The 25,147-nt window shown below is 40.1% G+C and overlaps 1 protein-coding gene across 4 annotated transcripts in view; it reads left to right on the top strand.

Annotated features, from left to right (window-relative positions):
- GLRA1 (glycine receptor alpha 1) overlaps nucleotides 1-25,147 on the top strand; it is an 86,289-nt gene that overhangs the window by 26,317 nt on the left and 34,825 nt on the right. For 3 of the 4 annotated variants that reach the window (XM_072630779.1, XM_072630778.1, XM_072630776.1), the window contains exons 1-2: nucleotides 2,693-2,884; nucleotides 12,087-12,154. In XM_072630779.1, coding sequence (XP_072486880.1) covers nucleotides 2,716-2,884; nucleotides 12,087-12,154 — 237 coding nt within the window. In that variant the 5' untranslated portion in view covers nucleotides 2,693-2,715. Of the gene's footprint in view, nucleotides 1-2,692; nucleotides 2,885-12,086; nucleotides 12,155-25,147 lie in introns of those variants that run through there. The other variant, XM_072630777.1, reaches the window with a different exon arrangement.

The raw sequence follows: 25,147 nt of genomic DNA, 5'->3' as shown, positions 1-25,147 counted from the left end.
TCTAGTTCTTCTCATCTCTCTCTCTCTTTTATTACCTGTCTCCCAAGGGATAGAAGAAATGTTTTGTCTTCACTTATTTGAAGTCATGAGGGGTTATTGCTTTGATCAAAGTTCTGAGGTCTTTCAGAATTGGTTCCCCTCACATTATTGTGGTTGTCATGGTATAAACTGTTCACATTCTGTTAACTTTATGCCATGACTGAAACAAGTCAAGAAATTATTAGTAGCTCTGTTTTTGGAAAATAGAAAGTAAGCTCCAGCAAGATATCCCAATAATTGAAGTCCCTTATCGGTATGTCATGTCTCTGTGCCAAGCTTATGATCTGTCTCATGAAGTACCCACTATTTCTTCTTCTTTCTGTATAGATGGTTGGTAACGTTATTTCAGTTTTGTTTCTTCTTCCTTTAATTTTCGGTTATATACTCACCTCCATGCTCCATGCTACACCCTCCACCACATATCCCCTAGTTCCCAGAGCTCCCCAAATGAAAACATGCTCTTAATTTACAGTGCTACAATACACATTCACACACACACACACACACACACACACTTATCCCATTGTTCTTTTTTAAGTTTTAATGTCTTTTATTTTTATATGTTATTTTCATACATGTATGTGTATGTGTGTATGTATATGTATATGTGTGTATCTATACACACAAAAATCCCTTCTCCCTTGAGCATTTCTTGTGGTAAATAAAAACAGCTTTTCAAAAATCAGTAGCAAAAGTAACTTCATCTGACAGCATATGCAACATTCCACACCCCCAGTTGTCCACCTCTCTAACAAAAGGAGAGAAGTATATTTCCTCATCTCTCTGGGGACAAAATTGATAACTCTAGTTACCCAATATTTGGCTTTGTTGTATCATTCTTTTCATTTATCCTACTGTATTGTATAGACCAATTTTCCTTTTTCTTATTACTTCACTCTGCATTAATTCATACAAGTCTTCACATTTTTTCTGAATTACTCACATTTGTCATTTCTTAGAGAACAACAATATTCCATTATGTTCTTATACCATGATTTGGTCAGCCATTTTCCATTCAACAGGCACCCATGTTGCACACAGCTTTTTGATACCACAAAAATGAATATTTTGATATATGTGGGACATTTCTTTTTGTCTTTGGTCTTTTTGGTATGTGCCCATATCCTGTTCCTTTTGAATAAAGCAGATCTTTCCATAGTCATATTCCAGTTATAGGTCTTACCCTGTCAAGTTAAATTTGCCATCTTAGATTTGAAACTCTCATTTTCCTTGTTATCCATACCTTATATATTTTTGCATAGACATACAAGAACATAAGTTTCATTACAGATTTCTTCCTTAGATTTTGTTTCTTGTGAATTTCTGGGCATCTCTAATGCTATTCTTTTTTCCCACACTACAGTCACCCTTTTTATCCAGAATCATTCTTCTTCTTCTTCCTGCTTTCTTTTGAATTCAAAGCCCTTTTTCTTGGATTTACAGGGTTACAGGCAAATACGTCCTTAGTAACCCTTATTAGGTATGCTCCATCCTTAGCCAGGAGCTTGACTTTCCGATGGTCCAGCCATGGTCCAGGAATCCAAATTCCATCCTCAGAAATCATCTTCTTAGTTTACTGTTTACTTCTCATGTGCATACATTTATAGAATACACAAATGTAGGTGTGTTAGTCATATATTATGAGTATGTTTTAATTAGAATTACTTCTTTGGTATTTATCTATATGTTTGTGGGTATGGATATATGTGTCTTATGATAATTTATGGATGTCTGCCTAGATATGCATATGTGTGTATGTGTATGTGCATATGTATAAGAGTGTGGAGAGATATACATGGATATAAATGTATGTCCAAAGCTTGTGTTGGGAGTGTATAATAGTGTGTCTGTTGCCTTATGTAGATATGTATGTGTGTGCATGTATGAATATATGTATGTATTTGTGTATGTTTGTATAAATGTGTATATTCCTGTGTATTTATGTATGTGCCTGGATATAAGTGTATGCATGTACCTATGTGTCCTTGTGTGTCTGTGTGTCCATGTGTGTGCTTATTTTCATGGTGTAAGGTGTGTGTGTGTATTTGTAGTATAAGTATATGTATATGTATGTGTATTATGTATGTTTTACATATGCACTTATATATAAACTATGTATCTGAGTCTATATATATGAGAGTTGGTGGGTACGTTTTCATGAAGATCTGTGTCTATGTGTGTATATATTGTTGGGGGGTGTGTGTGTGTGTGTGTGTGTGTGTGTGTTGCTGTGTATGTGCTTTGATAGCAGGGAAGGAGCAGTGCTCTTGAGAGTACATGGAAGTGAGACTTTAGCTAGACCAAGGTGTTTAAACAGTAAACCTTAATGTCTGGAATAGGAAAAGGGGGAGAACACAGAGAGTCAGGTAACTAGAAGTCTGGCAGTCAGAAGGTTAATTTTCCAAACACAGCCTCCATGGGGATTTAGGGACTGAGACCACAGCTGTGATTCCTCCAGACCCCAGGGATCTGTTCCTAAATTAGTCGGCAGCTTCTGTCCTATCGTCATCTCTCAAGCGCTTGGCCAGCTGCCGGGACCTTCCGCAGGGTGATGTTTGGGCTGGGTAAACAATTTAGCTGGGGCCTTCCTTATTAAGAAGCTGGAGAAGTATGTGTCACATCTCTCAGCTGTGGAATAGGCCTCTAGGGAAATACCCCTAGCAAAGTCGGGGCACAATGGTAACTAATCTTTCTTTTCCTTTCTCCTCCCCCAGTCTGGCTGCTTCCAAGGAAGCTGAGGCTGCAGCCCGATCTGCACCCAAGCCTATGTCTCCCTCGGATTTTCTGGATAAACTGATGGGGAGAACCTCAGGATATGATGCCAGGATCAGACCTAATTTTAAAGGTATACAATCCCCTTCCTTTTTCTTCTCCTGTCCCCTTTTCCCTTTTCCTCTTTGTTTTACTGAAGTCTTTTGCTGTAATGGACAGAGTCCGGTACTAAGAATCCAGAGACCTAGATTTTAGCCCTAGCTCTGCAGCACACTTCACCTCTCTGGGCCTCAGTTTCCTCTTCTGTAAAATAAGGTTGAATTCAATGCTCTCTAAGGATCATTCCAGCTCAGATATTCTATTTTCTGAAGTTCCTTCAAGCTCTAAAACTCTATATCCTGTGTTCTATTTTTTAATGTCCCCTCCAACTCTAACATTCCATATTCTCTTCATTAATATCACTTACAGCCTGAATAGTCTGTGTTCATTCATTCAAACTTTAAAAAAATATTTAAGTGCCCACTATGTGAAGAGGGCATTGCATTAGGTGCTAAGGGAGATAAAATAAGACGTCATATCTTTCCTCAGGGGGAAACAACGCAAACTAAAAAAAAGTAATAAAAATATTATATGATAAGTGCATTAGAGATGCAAATGCAATGTGCTATATAGAATCTAAATAGAGAAAAGATCTTTACCAACTAAGGGATTAGGGAGGACTCCATGGAGGAGGTGGCATTTAAAGGATGAGTCAAAACTCAACAGGTAAAGAGGAAAAGGGAAATATCAGCCATGAAAAACATGGACAAAGACAAAGAGGCAGGGGCACCCAGAATACGTCTGGGGAATCAAGAATAATATGATTTGACTGAAACATAGATGGCAAGAAGAAAAGTAACAGAAGATTAAGACAGAATGCAAAGATGGAACTGCTTGTAGAGAGCCTTGAATGTCAGAAAAAAAGTCTGAATTTTGTTTGATTGGTAATAAAGATTCCTTCATAAGGTAAGATCCCTACAACTACAGAAGCAATTTTACTCAATGACTCTCTGAGTATATACATCTTTCTAAGCATAAACTATAGAGATGTGTTCTCACTAAAAGTGTTCACCACAGTCATTGAAGGATGTAGTGCAATAGAGAGAACTGGAGACTAATAGTGACTTCAGAGAGCTGGTATGAAACATGCCTTCTAGCTCTCAGCAGAAAGATGGTAGACTACTGGTGCAGAATGGAGCATGCTTTGGACAATGTGTTGATTTGTTTTACCATACTTATATACAATTAACTATATTCTATATTTCTCTGTTACAAGGGAGGCTTTTATTGATCAGGAGGATATCTGGGAAATAACAGTAATATAAACAAAAGATGTTCTATCATAGCATATTAGAGCTAGAGAAGACCTCTGGGGCTAATCTGGGGTCGGCTAGAGGCTGGACCTCTAGTGCAACCCGCTTATTTTACAGATTAAAAAACTGAGGTCCAAAGAGGTTATATGTGACTTGTCTATGGTCACTCAGGTAGTAGTAAGTATCAGAAACAAGATTTAAACATAGATCCCTACATTCTTTTGACTTCAGAGTCAGAGCACTTTCCACTGTACTATAAGGCCTGTCACACACACATACACACACATACACACACACACACACACACACACACACACACACACACACACCAAAAACAAAAAGGAAAAAAAGAAAGAAATCTGAATTTGGAATTAGAGGACCAGGGTTTAAATCCTGACTTTGTTACTTATCATCTGTTAATCTGTATCACCTTAATCAAATCACTTAACCTTTCCTCATCTGTAAAACTGAAGAATTAGAATTGATGACCTCTAAGCACTATCTTCTAGCTGTAAATTTAGGTTCCTAATATTCTAGTGGAAAAAGACTTCCTAGAAACAGTGAGGTTTTCTAGCTTCTCTTACATATAGATAATATTATGCTGATTATATTAAGCATCAGGATATTACAGGCCTCTCCAAAGAGATGCATAATTATTCAGGAGATAGACCTAACAATTCATATGGGAGAAACCAAATGGATGAAAGTGAAACTGACATACAATTGAATGGCAAATCCATCGAATTAGTAAGTCAATTGTAAATGACCCAAATGACAATGGAAAGAGTCATGGTGGGCACAAGTATGGGCAATACATTTCCCATGTGCAAGGAAGGCTTTAAAAAGGTCATCATGAAGAAAGTGTAGGATTGGAAAAATAGGTGGACTGGTCACATGTTAAGAAAATAGGTCCCATAAAATGTAGAAAGATCCTAAAGGAAAAGCTTCCGTACATTGACTAGACTCTCTATGAAAAATTCCTAAGAGAATATGGGCAAGGACTACAAGACTGGAAAGTATGAATGGATTGTAATTTGTTCACCTGGTAGGAATATTCACATAGTCAATGAGACTGCATGTCACTGAAGAAGGAAATAGGGAGCTGAAGATATGTGAATGACACAAATAAATGAAGGTATAATGAATATTAATCTGATACTTAGTATTAAGGATGAATTGAAGCCAAAAGGAAATGGAGATGAGAAGGCCTCTTAGGAGTGCAGACTCCATATTCAATGTTCTGCCAGATAGCCAATGTTCTGAAGTCCTTTTTAGTTCTGACAATCTATGTTCTAGGTTGTAAGGTACGATTCAGACCCGACCTTTTTTTTGACTTCTTTCTGTCTCTGATCTTTGACATAGGATAGTGGGAAAAGTACTGTATCTAGAGTCAGAAGACTTGAGTTTGAACCCTGGATCTTATTATTTTATGTGTGACCTTGAACAAGTAATTTCCTTTCTCTAGACTTCTGTAAAAAAAAAAATGGTAGAGGGTTGCATTAAATGATGTCTAAGGGGCTTTCTGAACTTGACATGCTATGTTCTAAAATCATTTCTAGCTCTGGCAGTCTATGAATCTGTGGAATGTCTCTAATAGACTAAGAGGAGAAGAGCTCAGAAGAATCACAGTTTCTTTTGACCTTGAATTTGTACAGTGCCTTTACCTAGAAATTTCTTCTCTAATGCCAGGATAGGCTGTATGCCTATCAAGAGAGTGATTCAAGGGCTTCTGAAATGCCCCTATGCCCCAAAATATCATCCTTGGTAGTGTCTGAAATCGTACCATTAGACAATTTATTCCTTTGGGTTTCATACATTGCTGGAGTCAGGACTCAAAGTCAGCGCATCTGATTCCAAGTCTGTTTGCTCCAGTGAGAAGGGAACAATTGGGTAAAGCCTAATTTAATAGCTTGAAGCAGCAGATGGGATGATGCAGTTGGTCTCTTTTTCTTAAAGCTAGTAAAATAGAAATCCTTATTCTTGGCACCTACTCATGATATTGGTCAGAAGTTAGGCTAAATCTTTGGTACATACTGGATACTACAGGTTCACTCGGTCAAGGAGAATTGAGGGGGAGGATGGGAATCAGGAGTCAAGGAGATGGATACTCTCCCCTCTACACCTCACAGATTCTGATATAAGGAATCCCTTCTTAACAGAACTATCCTCCAATCAACTGTCTAAGGAGGTATTGGGATCCCTCCTTGGTGGACATGTTTAATCATAGGCTGGATAGCTACCAGTTAGGAATGAGGTGGAAGAAATTACATCATGGAGTTACAGGTTGGACTAGTGACTTCTGGGTTTCCTTCTGGCTTGAAGAATCTGATTCTAGGAGATGAAGTAGTTAAAAGGCACATTGGGATGGAAGCTCTGCTTGTCATGAAAGTAGCTCTTGACTAAGAATCAAGAAATTTGACATTTTGTCCCTAGCTCTACCACTAACTCATTAGATGGCTTTGGGGGTGTATGGGGTGTTCAGAAGAACTATCACCTCTGGTGTGAGGACTCACCAAGTTCTTCTTAGGGCTCCTCATCTATCTTTGGTGTCCACCTGTCACTTAACTCTCACCTGTGGCTCCAAGAAGCTGTATTATGGGCAATGGCCACACCCCAGTAAAACTGTCAAGGTAGATGGCCTAAAACCAGGTTGAGGGTAACCAATGGGCCTCAGACCCATTGGTGAGTTAGGAGAATGTCTACCCCAAGTACATGATGACTTCTCCCAGCAGAATGGACAGACAAAAGTAATTTGTTCCAACAGCCACAAAGGTGGGTGTAGCAGGCACTGTGGAGTACTTAGAGTTTGGGCATTCATCAAAGATATCAAGGTCATCCACCTCATCCCAGGCCATCACGAGTCATCTTGACTTTTTTCCTGCCACTGGACTTCAGCGACTCAGAAAGAGAGAGTGCAGCTGATGACTGTGCCTCACTTAAATCCAATTCACTAGCAAATCAAAACCACCTGTGGTGCTATTAGTCCTCCTCAAAAATAAAGGGTGAACAACCACAACAACAACAGATGGCTCCGGTGAGTCACTCCCCTTCCCTGAGCCTCAGTTTCCTCAACTGTAAAATGAAGGAGAACAGTGCTGTATGTGATTATCTCTAAAGTCCCTTCTAGTTCTTACCTGCCCATGAAGATCATAGTAGGGAAATTACTGAGCCTGACTCGCCACCAGTCCCTACATCACCACTAAAATGTTTTATAAGGCCCATAACAGGCTTTCTCCCTCTGGTGTCTGTAGCAAATCTAGGTGAGGCAAAGAAGACTAGGATATAGATTTTGCTGGAGCCAATGCCAAACAGCTACACTGAGTGCAGCAACCCTGATCTCTCCCATCATCTTTGGAATGATGTGTTCTCCTCCCACAACAGCCGAACCCCAACCAAGCTAGTTATAGAATTCCCTACATGCAGCTTAAAAGGTGCTTCTCTGAAAAGGACTGCTCCTCTAAACCTGCATAATTGTTTTGGGATTCCAGGAGCCTTCCTTGGCTTTTCTCTTGGCTTTAACCCAAGACATGGCCCAGGGATTTGTTGACTGGTAACAGCTTTCCTAATATTTGCTCGCCTTTCTCTCTCATCATTCTCCAAGACTTTCCTGAAATTTCCTGTCTATGTAGTCCACTTCAAATGATAGTCAGATCTAAGGGAGACAGCTCAGTTCAGTGAATTAGGAGACCTGGATTCAAGTTCTGGCTCAAACACTACTGTTGTGAGAACTTGGGCAAGTCAAGTCATTTCTCAGACCCTGTTTCCTCAACTGTAAAATTAAGGTTATATCTTGCTCTTCTATGTTCTTGGGTTCATTCTATCTCTTACATTCAATATTAGAAGTTTCTTCCCAGTTCCAGCATTCTACTTTCTAAGGTCCCTTCCAGCTCTGACATTCTTTATGCTCTAACATGCTATATTTCAAGATTCCTTTTGTTCTAAAATGCTACAATCTTCCATGGATGCTGGCTGTTTCTTCTCAACCATTCCTATTTGTCCACTACTCTGTCATGAAGCTCTTGACACTGACTCTTGATGCCACTCTCTGATTAGCATAGGATGGGAGGTTGAAAATTCCAAGGAGCAATTCGTCACTGGACTGCTTCAATTCACTGAGACAGGCCAGGTGGGAGGAAGAGCTTAGCTCCTACAGATGCTGGCAGCCCTTCAGAAAGCCTCTTGGGCACAGGGGCCCCCCCCTAGCACAAATGCATACACAGAAGCAAAATTAAACTTTAATATTTAATGAAATCTATACATTATCCTTTGGCCAAAGGCTGACAGTTTATAATTTTCTTTGGTATAATTTAATTTCAGATTTGTTTCAATGAACTGCACCTCCCATGGGGTTGGTTTACTGGCTTCGTTTCCCATGCATAAATCAAGATCCAATCACAGGCAAACAATCAGACACTCTGGGGGTGGGGTTCAAAGAAACTGGTAGTAACTCATCAGGGCATCTTAAAGCAAATGAACAGGGCTCCCTGTGAAGACAGAAGACTCAGATTTATTGGGAGAGAAGACATAGAAATACCTCCCTGACAAAAGAACACTAGTCTGGGAACCAGGTGACCTGGAGTTCTCCTCACCCCACCATTAACTTTACTTTACTTTGAAACCCCAAAGAACAGTACTGGCACATGGTAGGCATTTAATAAATGTTTATTGAATTGAATTGAATCTTTTTCCCTTTCTGTGCTACTTCTTATGTAAAATGTAATCTCAAGGGCTCTTCCCACTGTACAGCATAAAGTTTTGGCAGAGTTTGGATGATAGCCAGAGGCTCTTCTGACTTGGGTTGTCAGTTGGAATGGACCAGATTCCCACATCTCATCCTGCTAATACAAAAAAGAAGCATAAATGGTCCATGCAGAGCCCCATAGGCCTCTAGAATCTTCTTTAAATTTCGAAGAAAAAGAACAGATGTCCAGAGACCTTGGTTCTAGTTTGGATCTGCCACTAACTTGCTGTGTAAACTTGGCTAACTACTTCCCTCCTTTGGCTTCAATTTTCTACTCTGTAAAAATGAGACTAAATGGTTTCTAAGTTTCCTCCCAACTCTGACAAGTTCCCTTCTACCTCTGACAATCTACATATTACTCACTTTCCTTTCAGAGCACTTCCACTTCTCCATGAATCTGTCTCCCCTAATCCTTTAAATCCTAACCTTTTGATATAAGACTTTGAGTACCAAGCTCACAACATGTTTAAAATGCCCTTCTCCTTTTGTTGACCTTTCCAGATCCTACCCCTCCTCCTTGAAGGCCTAGCTCAATGACACTTACTACGTTTCAATTACTGCTTCTTCCAGAAAGTTTTCCCTGACTCTTCCAACCCACAGTGATCTCCCCCTTCTCCCAATTCCTACAGCATTTCTGCATTGGCTTAGACTGAGTTCTACATACTGTCTTGTTTTTTCATTTTAACAACAATCCTATGTTATTAATCAATTATGCTATTATTAATTATTCACTAATTTTGTTAATTATCAATTAATTTAATCAATCGATAATTTTGTTAATTATTAGTCAATTATGTTCTTATGAATTAAACAATTATGTTATTAAACAATCATTCAAAACCTGAGAAAAGGCTCCTCAGGTTAACTTTTCTTTCAGATGCTGTGGAGCAGATGATTCCCAAATCTGTATCCAGCCCTGGTTCCTCTCCTGAGCTCTGGTCCCATACCTCAAGCTCAATATGTCCAAAATTAAACTCATGATCTTTCCCCATGAATCCACCCTTCTTCTGAACTCCCTCTGACTGTCAAGGACACCACTTGCCTTGCAGTTACCCAGATTCATAGCCTCATTTTCATCTTTGACATCTCTTTCTTTTTTTAAAATTTTTATTCATTTTATTTTTAATTTATGGAATAAAATAAGCATTTCTGTAACAGTATAATAAAGAAAGATAATTGCACATGAAACTAAAAATCTATTACATACAACTTGCTATTCCTTTCACACATATAACAAAGTTATCATGTGCATTTTTCCCTCTCTTTCTCCCCACAACTCTCTCCCTCCCATCCTTATTCACCATGTGTTTCCAATCAATGACCCAGTCCTATTCTTTTCTATTTCCACAACACAATATATTCTACTCATGTGGCCACCACCCTAACTAAACCCCTCATCACCCTGTGGCTGTACTATTGACCAATGACTCTGCACATTCCTATCAAAGTCATTTTTCTTAAAGAGCAGATCTGGCTACACCACCTACCTACTCAATAGACTGCGCTTATTCCCTATTGTTGTGGCTCAGCCATTTTTCAGTCATGTACAATTCTTCATGACCTCATTTGGGTTTTCTTGGCAAAAATGCTGAAGTGGTTTGCCATTGCCTTCTCTAGCTCATTTTGCAGATGAGGAAACCGAGGCACGCAGGGTTGTGACTTGCCCAGGGTCATATACCTAGTAAATATCTGAGACCAGATTTGAACTCAGGAAGAGTCTTCCTGACTCCAGGCCCAGCACTACTTTATCTACTGTACCACCTAGCTGTTCCTATTGCCACTAGGCTAAAACATAAACTTTTCTATCATTTAAAGTTTTTCATAGTCTGTCCCTTTCCTGTCTTTCTACGCTTCTTACCCATTACTCCCCTCTCTATTCTACAATCCAGTTGAGTGACTTCGTTGCTGTTCCTCACACAAGATGCCCCCTCCATCTCCCATCTCCATGACTTTGCACTGGCTTCCTCCCCACTCATCCCCCCATGCCTGGGAAGCTCTACTCACATCTATCTCTTAGAATACTTGGCTTCTTCAAAGACTCAGCTCAAGTGGCACTTTCTGCAGGAGTTTCCTGCTCCTCTTCACCCTAGTCGCTGATAGCTTCCCTTCTAAAAAGTTAGCTTGCATCTACTCTGTATCTTATATATACCTCTGTTCATACCTGTTGTCTTCCCCATTATAATGTAAGATCCTCTAAAGGCAGAGATGGTTTTGCTTTTTCTTTGAATTCTCAGCACTTTTCATGTTACCTGGTACATAGAAAGTAATTAATAAAGGCTTGTTGATTTATGTATTTTATCTCCCTAACTAATGTTCGAGCTAAGACAGGGGCTTTTCTTGTATTCCTAGCCCAGTTCCTGCTCCCCTGTACCCCTGGGGAATACAAAAGGCTTGTAGACAATCCTTAAGACTTACCCCTAGTTCCTCTTCAGGCAATTCTCATCAACCTCGTAGCAATCAATCCACTGCAGTTCATAAGTTCAGCAAAAGAGCATCATAATTCCCAAAATGGCCTCCAAATTCTGCAGCGTGACTACATTTCAGCCACAAACTAGAAAGCAGCTGAAGGAGCTTGGGGAAGAGACCATATGGTGGAGTAATGAATCATCTTGCATTAATGAATGCACATCCCAATTTAGCCCCTGGTGCTCTCTACCTGGTATTTTCTCCAGGACCAAAAAAAAAAAATGATGCACATCAGGAAAGCAGCAGGGAAGCACTGCTGATATTTAAGAAGGAGAGGAATCCCAAGACCACCTAAGGAGAAGGTCCCAGCCTGAAGGACGGGTCAACAATACAACAAATCTTGTGATATGAGCGTTTACTCTATGGCAGAGTACTCTGCTTAGAAGTGAGAGAATAAAGATAAAACATGAATCCTGGCTTCATGGAGCTTATAATCTAGTATCTAGGGGGGAAAATCATGGAATCATAGCTCATGGAACGTAAGAGGGACTCTCGCTGGAAGAGACCTTAAGCCATAAAACAAAAAATTTGATCTAGAATGTGACTTAGAAAGTAGAATATAGAGAGAATTTTAAAACTGGAAGATATCTTAGAACAGAGAGCATAGAATGTTAAAGGGTGTTCATGTAAGATAAGACTAGAGAGCTGGATACGAGGTGGTGGAGACCTCGATTGCTGGGCTAAGGACCCCTGCCTTGTTGGGCATGGTTGTGGAGTCATCATTTGGGCTGCAATCCCGGGGTGGAGCAGTAACTTCTATCTTTCTTGCCTTTCAGGTCCTCCAGTCAACGTGAGCTGCAACATTTTCATCAACAGTTTTGGCTCCATCGCTGAAACAACTATGGTAAATTATATAAAGTTCTTATTGTTTCCCAATATATGCACTATGTCTTACTAATATGAAGCGTCCAATTTGATCTCCCAAAGGAGACAGAGAACCAGAATTTATTGGAGAATGGACTCCAATAGGGCTTTCTCACTGATCATGACTTGTTCAACACTTTCATCAATAGCTTGAATAAAGGGATAGATGGTATATTTATCAGCTATGTGAAAGTCATGAAGCTTGGAGGAATCATTATCATGCCAGATAACCAAATAGGTCTCCACCAAGATCTTGACAATGTGGAACAATGGGCCAAAGATACCAGACTTAAGGAGAAGAAAATGTTAAGTCTTATACTATGGTTCAAATATTAAAACACCAAAGTGTAGGATTGTAGAGATATGCTATATAACTGCTTATATGAAAAAGAGCTCATGGTATAGGGCAGGAGTAGAGAATTTGTGACCTCAAGGCCATATGTGACCCTCTAAGTTCTCAAGTACAGCCTAATTCAGTCAAAGGGCCACATCTAAGGACTTAGAGGGCCACATGTGGCCTCAAAGCTGCAGGTTTCCCACCCCAGTATAGGGAAAGTATATTAAATCTAAAGTCAGAAGACCTAAGTACAAATCCTTGGTTTGCTACTCACTCTCTCTGTGGCCCTGGGCAAGTCCATTTTTCTCTCTAAGACTCAATTTCTGACTGTAAATTTCTCTAAATCCTATGACCTTATGGCCAGGAAGTTGGACTGAAGGTTCAATGAGCTAATACAATATTCAGCTACATTGATAGAAATATCCTATTTGGGTTTTGGGGGGGGGGGGTTTAAGTTGAGCATGGAGTGCCAGTGATGAACTATTGATCCAAGTGATCACTGAAGAAGCTAAAAATTGTTAACGGTTCCAGTCCATGATTCTAGGGTTAGAGACAACCCCATATCGGAGTTGGAAACAACCAATTCACACACACGCACACACACACACGCACACACATTGCAAGCTATTCTAACATGCAAAAATTAGCCTGTTTACAAATTGTCCTGTCTCTGAATGCCCAACTTCAAGTAAAAAATTCAAGCCATTTAAACAAACTCTGCTCTAGTGAGAACTTATCTTTTACCTTTTCTAAACAAAAAAGTAAATTTCTTAAAACCTGAATGTCTCACAAGTCTGTTCTAATGATGGCACTGGCTTGTTCAGCATAGCTTTAGCCAAGTCAGATGAAGATGATGATTTCAGTCCTCATAACTTTCTTCTCAGCCCAATCCAACAAGCCGTTATTAAGTCCCTGTGTTGGGTGCTGGGGATTCCAAGAACAAAGGAACAGTAACAACATTACAACATTAAGGAAGCCAAGGAGTGCTGTGAATAGGGCACTGGACCTGGAACCAGGAAGATCAGAGTTCAAATCTAGACTCAGACACTAGTTTGTGACCACGCACAAGTCACTTAACATCCTTCTGTTTAACTCAGTTTCCTCATCTCTAAAATGGGAATAAAAGCACCTACCTTCCAGGATTGTGAGAAGGAAAAAATGGGTTAAAGTTGGTAAAGCACTATATAAATACTATTATTTATCATTTATTATTATTATTAACAAGCCCCTGCCCTCAGTAAATGGTTTTGTCTCTCTCAAATGATATTTGAATAGTTGTGCCCATATGCAAAGAAGCAAGTTTCTTTAGTGTTCCCATCACAGCTAGTATAGTCTCAGTATAAGGTGTCCCAAAAGTCTTACTGCCATTTTAAACTATTATACCTCCCCTCAAATAATTTACAATCTTAAATCTTAAAACTGGACTAAGATTTTTGGGACATCTTATATTTCTGATCCTGCTTTTGGGTAGAGGTCCTAAGACCCCAAAGCCTTCCCAACTGTCCTTCTACTTCTTTAGCAGAGAATATGACTCAGGGACTCAGGAAGGACAGTATGCAAACTCCCTCCCATACTTCAGTGACCCCCCCCCCCAGGTCACCAACCCTGCTTCCAGACCTCCCAAAGCCATCATCCATAGGAGCAACCCCTGGGAAACGGGGCCCACCACCCCTACCACCATCAATGCCAACTGTTCATCAGCTGCTACCAGTGGGTAAGTAAGCCCAAGAAGCACAGGAACAACAGCTCCCCCCTAGACCACTGGTCCTGCTCCCAATCCACTCCCACAGAAATCAGCTAGGCCAGGGCTTTCTTGAACATTTGGAAGTAACAGTCGGGTGAAGCCTCTGGACTCCTTCTCAAAATAATGTTTCTGTATGCAAAAAATAAAATACATAAGGTTACAAAAGAAACTAATGCTATTGAAATACATATCAAACTATATTTTAAAAAGAAAAAACAAGATCATGTACCCCAAGCCAGGAACTCCTGACTAGGGGAACAACTCTTTTAGAGATGAGCATGGCAACTGCTTCTAAAGATGGCTCATCATCCACCTCCTCAGAAGCCACAGAAACTGAAAGACAGTTCTCACCGGTCAAAGCCTTGACACAATCAAGTGACTCAACATCCCAAATGGACATGGTTCAGTAATGGAAATGACACTAAAGATGATACATTGCCATGTGCCTGGGAAAGACCACAAGGCCTTTCCATCCAACATGAAGATGAAACCTCATAGGCACTTTGTTTCCCTCTAACAGAGTGTGAACTACTTCTGGACAGGAACCCTCTTGCTTTTTTGTGTCCCCAACATTTAGCATGGGGTTTGGCACCTAGAAAGCACTTAGTAAATCCTGTCATTCATTCACATCTGGAGCCTCACCCACAGAATACCAGCCCCCATCCAAGAGTAACACCCAAGGGCTACCCTGTCTATACACAGTCTACAATTTAACATACTATAACCAACAATTCAACAAATTGGCATGGGGAAGAATTCCCCAGCCTTACTCCTGTCTCCCAGCTTCATTGGGGATTGATGGCAAAGTTCTACTTCTATGTGTAGTTAGAATGAGGGAGCTTATGGGTACCTTTAGGTACCCATATGGGTACCTCTAGGGGTCTGTTCCTGGATTATCCATTGGTCAGGGAGAAAGAAAGAGAACTCATTCACATAGGCTGGATTTTAACTCACATCTTCCAGACTCCATGCCCAGTGCTCTATTCAGTGTGCCATTTAACTGCCTTTAGTTAACCCAGGATCTGAGTGTGTGCTTCTCTTTGGGAAATGAGGTTAATCCTTTGTGTTCTGGAGAGAGAAAGGACCTCTGCTGGGAACTTTCTTGTCTGTGTTCCCAGAGGAGGTAGAAAGGGTTGGTTCAAGTTGTTCAAGACTTTGGGGGAGAGAGGAGGGTGGCAGCCCCACTCATATGTGACTATAGCTCTGAGGCCCATCCTGTCCTCCTTCCTCTTCTTTCATAGTGAGTAGGAACCTCCAGGAAAGATATTGTTCCCTGAATAGCAAAGAGAAAACAATAAGAATGTGGTGATGGAAAGAGATTACCTCTGAACAGTACACAATAGCTAAGGCTAGACAGTCATTCCCAATAGCTGGAATGTTATTAAAAATGGAAATTGTGCATTATTGTACAAGACTCAGAACCTCTTCAGGGGAAAGTAGGAAATATTGCTAACAGATAAAACCAATTTGTAAGGGGAACAAAGGAGGCCAAGCCCAGGAAAAAGGCTTAACCATCTTAAGACAGAGAAATTGTAAATGATCAGTGCTCTGGAAGTGCTGTGGTTTTCTCTGCATTCATCAAAGGTAATCCAACGGAGAGAGGGGTCTTCCATTTTATGAGAAAAATGGGTTTGAAAGCCTGTAAATTTGTCCATTGTCACTCATATATAAGGCAGTGTGCTATATCATATGGCAGGCAGGACTGAGAAGAAATCTTGGTTCTAGCTCTGTCACTTTAGGAAAGTCATTTGCTTTTATGTTCCTCATCTTCCACTTCTATAAAATAAAGGGGTTCAAGTGAATTCTCTCTAAGGCCCCTTTCAGCTCCAAAGTACCATAATCTTATTATACACAAGAACCCCTTTCCTCTCTACCCATACATTTCAGATATGGTTCACCTCCTCCAGGAAGGCTTCTTGGTATAAGTATGCCTCACCTTGATTTCTCCCTTACTCTTGGTACCCTCAAAACTTATGCTTATAATATTCAACATATCATTTTGCCCCCCCATACTTCCCAATAACAAGTCATTGTTCTTAAATATTTCATGTTTTTTTGACCCACCAATTAGGTGATTAGTTTTTAGATACCTGCCTGTTTCTTCTTTATCTTTCCTATCCTGCCTCTTGGAATCTCTTTCCCCCCTCTGTAGGATCAAGTTCTATAAGTGTTCATTGGCTAAAGGGATAGGGTCTATCTGGAGGGGGAGATTATTTACCTGAAGCCCAAGGACTAGTGGCAGCTGACTGAAATCTGAAGGCTGGGGGAAGAGCTGAAAGCCAGTTCATGGATGTGGAGTCCTCACTGAAATTCCCACCCTTTCCTACTCTTGTAGGGCATAGGATTATCCTTACTTATAGACTTCCCCTTATGTAGAATGAGTTTAGAAATCATATGAAAAGGGAATAATACTTCTTTTACTTTGCCCCCAAAACACAGAACTAAGAATAATGGATACTGGCTTGCTGGTAGGAAAATCTTTGGAACAATGAGAGCCGTCCCAAATGCAGTCTTCAATGGAGTCTCCCTCATTGTAGTCGTTCAAGCAAAGGCTTGGTTACCACTTGTCAAAGATATTGTAGAGGCACTGGGGTAGGGCTTAGGCTAGATGCTTCTCAATCCCCTCCCAGCCTTGATAATCTATAGTTCCATGATTCTGCGTGAGATGCAAGGGTCATACAGGTGTTCAGGGGTATCATCTGCAGCTAGCAAATACAGCAAAGTTAACTAGTCCAACTATGGATAAAACGTATGACTTTGGCTTCATTCTACCCTCTCTTTAACCAACGGACCTAGCCACAGGCCCTTCTAGACTGGACAAAGCTCCTTCACCAAGATCATTGTGGAAATATAGCAACTAGCTTCAGAGATCATGGAAAGTACAAACACAACATTTTTTCCCATATTTCAAATAGTGGTTTGGCCACAGAGGGCCTCAGGATGACTTACAGGATTTTGGCTGAGTTTGTAATATGAAAAATTTGACCAGCTGCCCATATCCCTCCTTCTGGGTATGTAATCATTGATCCTTCAAGGTCTGCAAAACAGCTACTACATAAAAGATTGAGCACCCAAACAGAAAGTAGAATGTGGTATTTTAGTGTTTTAATGCATTAATTGGGAAACATGGATGCCAATCAACTGGAAAAATGGATTTGCTCATTCATTCATTCTTTAAATAAACACTTACTAATCATGTATTATAAGCTCCAGGTAGGCTTTAGACTAGATAACCTCAAAAGTCACCTTTAGCTCTGAGATTCAGTGATTCTGTGATTTTAGTGTCCCTTTTCACACAGCTCTTTGTCTACACTTAAGCATTTCTTCATGTATTTTATATTTTAACAATTTGTATGAATATATCTATGCATCTATGAAGGTATTATATCCCCTTATTAGACTGAGAAATCCATTAGGTCAGGGGCCATGTCTCACCTAAACCCTTTATCTACATTACCACCTAGCACTATTTTCTGCAGATAGTAGGTAATTAATAAATATTTGTCAAATTTAATATTACAAGGACATATTCAGAGGCATCATGGGATAGTAGAAAGAGTACTGAACTTGGAGTCAGAAGACTTGGATTCAAATGCTAGTTCTTCCAGTTTCATTGTATGGAAGGTAGTGTGTTGCAGTGGATGGAGAACTGGTTATGGAGTCAGGCAGATCTAAATTCAAGTTCCACTTCTAATATAAACTTGCTGGGCAAATCAAATATGTATCACAAAATGCACCATCAAACCTCAAGTCTTTTCTTTCTGGGAACTGAGGTAGGCTTACTTATTTGACCAGGATTAATGCTGGCAGGTTAGGATGGTTCCCCAGAAGAGGCAGTCATACTACTAAACTCACTCTCAAAGTTCTAGAGGTATCCCTGTGTAATGTTAATAGAATAGGAAGATCTTCCCTGCCCATTAATAGGCCTAACACATGGAGCCTGTGATCACATGGAGCCTGTGGTCACATGGAGCCTGGGTTACATGGAGCTCAGATTGGGAGGAACTTTTCCAAGGAAGAGACAGAACAGGCTGAGCAGAAAGAGAGAAGCAAGCTGGAAGTGGGAGGAGGGAGGAACTTGTCTAGGGGAACTTTTGTTTTTGTGGAGAAGCCTGACAAAAAGAAGGCTTAAGATGTTGGCACTCTCTGGATTAGTGATAAGTACCCTATTAAATCTTACCTCCTGGTATCCTAATGAGGTCTCAAATAAATATTTTGGTTTTGCCTTTGAGGAAGAGAGTTTATTATGTTTTGTGAATTTACTCTGGAAATACTCATGCATATTCATAGCAGCTGCTATGGGTCACATTGGAGTCACACTCTGATATGGTAGAAATATTTCTATACAACTCACAACCGTAGATCTCACAAATCAGCCCAGATGACACCATTAATTTTGAATCATGAAACACTAAATGAGAAGTGAAGAATAAGTTGCTCAGGGCAACTCAAAACTTTGCACTACAGGCCTTGATGTCTTTTATATCTCTAAGGAATAGTCTGTAACAGGTATCTTCTGGCCAAGGTCATACTTCTTCTGGTCCTCTCTGCTCTCCTGCTGGGCACAGCTGTTAACAGTATTATAGTCTTTTAGTAAAAGCAGAGAACCTAGGCTTGGAGCATACAAAACTATTCAGATCTGCTCACTCGGTCAACTTCTAAGGTTGCATTAGTTCTCTCAGTAAAACAGTTCCCCTAAGTCAGAGCTATTCAAGTCTGCTCAATAGTCTCTGAAGGAATTCCCTCCCTGCCCCAATCATGAATGGCAATAAAGAACAAAACAGATAAACCTCTGAAGAGTTTCCATCTTTCCAGATATAGGTGGCAGTAAAAGGTAAAGTAGTCTAGCCTTCCTTTCCCCAACCAGGTCTCCACATAATAGAGGATTGTTTTCCTTCCAACAAGATTCCAGCAAAAGTACTAGTATTCTAATCAGCTCTTTCAAACAGTCATGCTTTCCCTGAATCAGATCAGTTCCCAGCAGCAGCTGCAAAACCTGTCTTCTTCCAATCTGAACAGTTCCTAATAGCAGCACCTACAAAACTGTCTTCTTTCAGTCAAATCAGCTCTCAGCAGCAGCTGCAAAGCCTGTTTTCTTCCAGTCATAACAGTTCCCAGCAGCAGATGCAAAAGCTGTCTTCCTCCTCTCGACTGGTCCCAGCTGAGGTCTGATCAAAGCAGCTGCCTTTTCTGCTCTTTTGTTCTTCTTCTTCGTTCTCCATCATCTTGGGGATCCAACCCTTCACCAATTTCTCACCTCAAAGCAGGGTCTCCTGGTGTGAAGTGACTCACCTCTATTTGAGGGAGAGAAACAAAATTCTCAATTCTGTCAGACATAACATAAATAAACCACATATAATTTAACTCTCATAGTCATCAGAAAGTTGTAGTTACCAGGGTTTCCCAGCTTTCAACCTCAAGGAGCTTATAGTAGTTATGCAGAAATTAGCATCTGGGAAATGATCTATCTTTGTTTTCAGTAAGTACTTTATTTTTACATGGGAGCTGTTCTCTTTAAGATCTTCTCAATTCTTTTAGCTGGCTTCAGAAGTTCAAGTCTTCAGAACTATTTGTGCGTCTACCAAACTCTGCAGATAAAATTGTCCAAAATCAAGAGGGGTAGCATCTTGCACTTAAAATCTCAGTACCCTAAGCATCTCTCTAAAATCATAAGTTGTCAACTGGTGCCTATCTACACTGGTAAAGGAAGTTTTGAAATTAGGAATTCCTTCCATCAACAAAAGCACAAGTCCAGTCCCACCAAAATTCTGGTGAATTCACTATCTAGAACTCTACTGCTTGACTGATTAGGTCTATATATCTTCCAAAGTCCCTTACAACTCTGACATTCCAAGTACTATGTTCTTAAAGCCCTTCCAATTCTGAAATTCCATGCTCAATGTTCTAAGGTCCCTTAAGTTCAATTCAGCAAGTACCTACTATATCTGTCAGACAAAACACAAATAAATTATATAAATTGTAGCAACATCCTCCCTGGGCAAGCCTACATCTTTTGCTCTCCTGTTGGGCACAGCTACTCTATTTCTGACTGCTACACTCAGACCACTAAAGCAGTACTGCACTCTTTTAATGAAAGTAGAGAACCTAGGCCTGGGGTTTGTAGAACTATTTTAGATCTGCTCCCTTGTCCAACCTCTGAGGCAGCACTGTTTGTGAAATGTAATTAAGTCAAATAATTAGAATGTTCAGCACATTGTGCTAAGCCCTTGGAACATAAAGTCAAAACTAAAAGAGTCTCTGACTTCTAGGACTTGCATTCTCCTGGGGGATGCAACATAAACACAAATAAGTAAATAACTTTTAGAATGAGCAAGCATTCACATTTAGAGAGATGGATCAGGAAAGACTCCACAAATATAGGTGACTTCTAAGCAGAAGGAAGATGAGAATTTAGAGGGCAGAGCTGAGCATGATGTCCCATAGGCATCTAAAACTCAACCTGACCAGAAGAAAATTCATCATCTTTTACCCCAAACCTGTCCCTCTACTGTTCTTTATTCTTTCCCCCATTCTGGGAATGCTCTGCCTCCTCATCTAGATCTACCTCATAGAATCTAGCTCTTCCTTGGGCACCACCTACTACATGAAGCTTTTCCTGATCCCCACAACTTACCTCATATTTAATTACCTCATATCCATTTAGCATTTATCCTGTATATACTTATATGTGTACTTAGGCTCTCCCAATAAAATGTAAGCTTCTTAAGAATAGGGACTCACTGTTTTGTCTTCGTATTACTGACCAGACCACTATCACAATGACTGGAACATAGTAGGCGTTTCATGAATAATTATTGACTGGTTAATTGGTTGACTGATTGATTAATGAATGGCTTGTACAAATGAGGGTTCATTCCAGTCACCTGGCTAACTTTTGCAAGTACAGAGAGGCAAGAGATGGATGGCATATTGAGCCCTGAAAGCAATTAGTAGTAACTAATTCCAGACTAGCTGGAATTTCGAGTGTGAGAATGAGAGTATTATGAAATTAGGCTAGAAAAGTAAGTTTGAACGAAATTGTGCAAGGGTTTAAAGGCTAGGCTAAGGAGTTTATATTTTAGCCTAGAGACAATATAGAGACACTGAATATTTTCAAACAGGACAGTGACGTGTAGGACAATGGCAGGACTTAATAAATGAATGACTATGGGAATGAGTTGGATGAGAGTGGAGTGAGTGCCAAAGGAAAGAGTCAAGGGTGACACTATGATTGTGAACCATCTCCTCTAGACTTCACTGTCATGATTTTACTGCCTTCTCACCCTGGAACTTTTCTCAGTGCCTATTGCCTTCACACCCCGGAACGTCACTCTGCCATTCCAACTCTCTTTTCTCATTATTGAATTCTTTCCAGGGCTGCTTGGGAGTGAGAATTGTCTTTCATTTTGCTTGTATTGGTATCTCCCATGACTAAAAAAGTACCTGGTACATAGTAAGTGTGTCATAAAGGCTTGTTGTTGCTCAGATGCCAATCTTTTGGAGGTACAGGTGTCACCATGTCCCTTCCCTGTTCAAAAGCTTTCCATTTCTAAAGTTCTATGAGTCAATGAGCAAGAGACTAGCAGACCTTAGATCTAGTCCCAGTTCTTCCATTGTGTCACTTTGTGACCTTAAGCAAATCATGTCACCTCCCGAGACCTCAGATTGGCCATTTGTCAAATATTTTCCTACTTTCAGAGGTATTGTGAAAATCACCTATGATAATATGCAACAGGACTTTGAAAAGTATAAATCAATACATGCACACAAGGTATTCTTGTTAATGCTTATCATTATTATTACATAATTACCATGAGGGGCAGCTAGGTGGTGCAGTGGATAGAATGCTGGGCCTGGAATCAGGAAGACTCATCTTTATAAGTTCAAATCCAACCTCAGACATTTAGGAGATATGCAGCCCTGTGCAAGGCACTTAATCCTGTTTGTCTCAGTTTCCTCATCTATAAAATGAACTGGAGAAGGAAATGGCACAGCTTGTCAAGAAAACCCCGAAGAGTTGCACATGACTGAAGTGATCAAGCTACAACAGCCAAGTCAGATACAGCAATGGACTTCATGTAGAGCATACACTCAATAGTTTTTCATTAAATAAATGGAGTAATGAAAGAGGTCCTGGACCTGGAATTAGGAGACCCAAGGTTCAAATCCCAGTTCTACTACTTATAAGCTGAATAACCTTTAACAAGTTATTAAAACTCTCTGAGTCTTAGTTTTCTCATCTGCAAAATGGTGACAGTAATAACACTTTTCTTGTCTGCCTCACAGAGTTCCTATGAGGGAAGTGTGGTGTAAGCTTTGAAGTTGATGAGCCAAATAACTAGCAACTCTCACCTTATTTTTCCATTCCCAGACTGAATCCCTGACTAACTATTGTAAGACCTCTTTACCCCCCCTGACACACCACTACTTCCTGTTCTTTCCTCCCATCATCATCCCTTCCTTCTCAGGTCCCAAACCAGCTCCCTCTCACACCCCATTTCCGTTGTGTTCCTCATTGAATCCTTATCCTGTCCTCAACACATTTTTCTTCTTCTGGCCATCTTTTCTAGCACTGATGGATCTTCTCTTATGCCCTCCAAAGCAATGGTCTTACATGGAGTTTTAATATTCTTTTCTCCCCATTCTGACTCCTAGACCGGCCCTCTGTTGCCATCATTCAGCAAACTGTTTTCTTTTAAGATTCACTCTATCCAAAGACCCCTTTATCTAATACCCCTCATGTCATTCTCCCTCTTTCCCAAGGGTTTCAGTACCTGACTCACAGTTATCCTTTTCGTTGAAACCTCTCCCCTTAAACTAAGAGATTTCAAGACACACATCGATACTTCCACTAATATTTTAACCTTCTGGGTCTTCCATTTCTTCACTTCTCATAAACTAGACCTTCATTCTATGCCAGTCACAGAGAGATTGTCATACAATTGATCTCATCATTACCCACAAGCATTTCACTTCCACAATCAAGAATTCTAAAATTGCTTTATCCTACAATAATCTCCTATCATTCTGTATCCCCCTATGCTCATTCTTCCTAAACCTTGTCCTCATCCTTACCATGACCTCCATTGCCTGTGCTCCTAAGTACTTTTCCATGCCATCACCCCTGTTCCACTTTACTTTCCTCCCTTCCCAAACTTGACTATCATTAACCAGTTCAACAGTTATTCAGACTTGTACTCTCAAGTATCAAATACCTGTATTAGTAACCAAATACCTATATTTGAGTACTCTAAACACCTGACTCCTCTGCTCTTATTTACATGCTGCTGAATGACTGAAAGAAGTCATACAAACCTTCTCTCCTCAAAGCTTCTGCAAAATATTCTTCTCTTGGTGTCTTAGCAAAGGACTGAGAAAATAGGCCATTCATGATGAGTTCCTTTCTCTCCTCTTACTAAGCACCTCAAAACCTCTTAACAAATCTCTTATACTAGCCTCCTTTATTCCAACTTTTGATGAAGAAGCAGTCTATATTCTCATTTTGACCATTTCTCTCCAGTCTCCTCAAGATTATTTCCACAACCATCCACCTCTATCTACTCTTCAATCTCCCTCTATCTTCTGATTGCTTCCTTGCTGCCTACAAATATGTCCATGACTCCCTCTCTTTGCCCTACCATCTTTTCAAGCTATTATCTTATTTTTCCTCCCTTTCATAACCAAATTGCCAGGGGAAATGCCGTTTATATTCATTGCTTCTACTTTCTCTCCTCGCTCTTACTTCTCAACCCTCTGTAATCTATCTAGCTTTTGACCTCATCAATCAACTGAAATTACTCTCTCCAAAGTTACCAGTGATCACTTAATTACCAAATCCAAGGACCTTTTCCTAATTCTCATCCATCTTGACCTTTCTGGAACATTTGATGTTGTTGATCATGCTTTCCTCTTGAATACTTTCCTCTTCTGTCCTTTCTGGGTTTTGATGACACTACTTCCCCTTGATTCCATTCCCATCCACCTGAACACACCTTCTGTTTCTTTTGCTGGACAATCAATCGTCCACATCCCATCTCCAGCTTGGGGGTACACTACAAAACTCTGTCTTGGGAATTCTTCCTTTCTTTCTCTATATCCTCTTTCTTGGTAAACTCATCAGCTTCCAAGTGTTCAATTATCATCACCATACAAAAGACTCCAGATCTGTCTTTCTAGTCCAAATCTGTTTCCTGATCTATAATCTAGTATTCTCAACTATCTATTGGAAGCTTCAAATCTAATGTTGCATGCACAATTCAAACTCAACACATCCAGAACTGAGATCATCTTTTCCCCAAAACCTACCCCTTTTATGAACTTCCCTATATTTGTTTAAGGTACCACCATTCTTTCAGTCACAGGTTGCCAGCTTCACAGCCATCTTACAGTTTTTCTCAGTTTCCTCGTCTGTAAAATGAGCTAAAAAAGGAAATAGCAAACCACTTTGGTTTCTTTGCCAAGAAAACCCCAAAATGGGATCACAAAGAGTTGGACATGACTGAAATAACTCAATAGCATGTACTAACAAATACAAAACAAATTGGAAATAATCAGTAGCCGTCTGGTTATGTGAGACTAGAAGTCAGCAGAGAAATTAAGGTTGGATAATAGATTTGAAAATCATCAGCATAGAGATGATAGCTCAATCCACGGGAACTGAACAGATCAACTAATAAAGTAGTATAGAGGGAGAACCTACCTTTCCAAATTTATCGTACATTAGTATCCTCCATGCACTCTGTAATCCAGTCAGAATGAGCGACTTGCTGTTCCTCACACATGACAGCCTTTTCACAGGCTGTTCTGCATTCCTGAAATGCCCTCCCTCCTCATCTCTGCCTCTTAAATCCCTAATTTCTATCAAACTTCAATTCATACATCACCTCTTGCAA

This window comes from Notamacropus eugenii, chromosome 1 (assembly GCF_028372415.1).
Source record: "Notamacropus eugenii isolate mMacEug1 chromosome 1, mMacEug1.pri_v2, whole genome shotgun sequence".
In the NCBI taxonomy this organism is placed as follows: domain Eukaryota; kingdom Metazoa; phylum Chordata; class Mammalia; order Diprotodontia; family Macropodidae; genus Notamacropus; species Notamacropus eugenii.
This window is presented reverse-complemented; position numbering and strand designations above follow the sequence as displayed.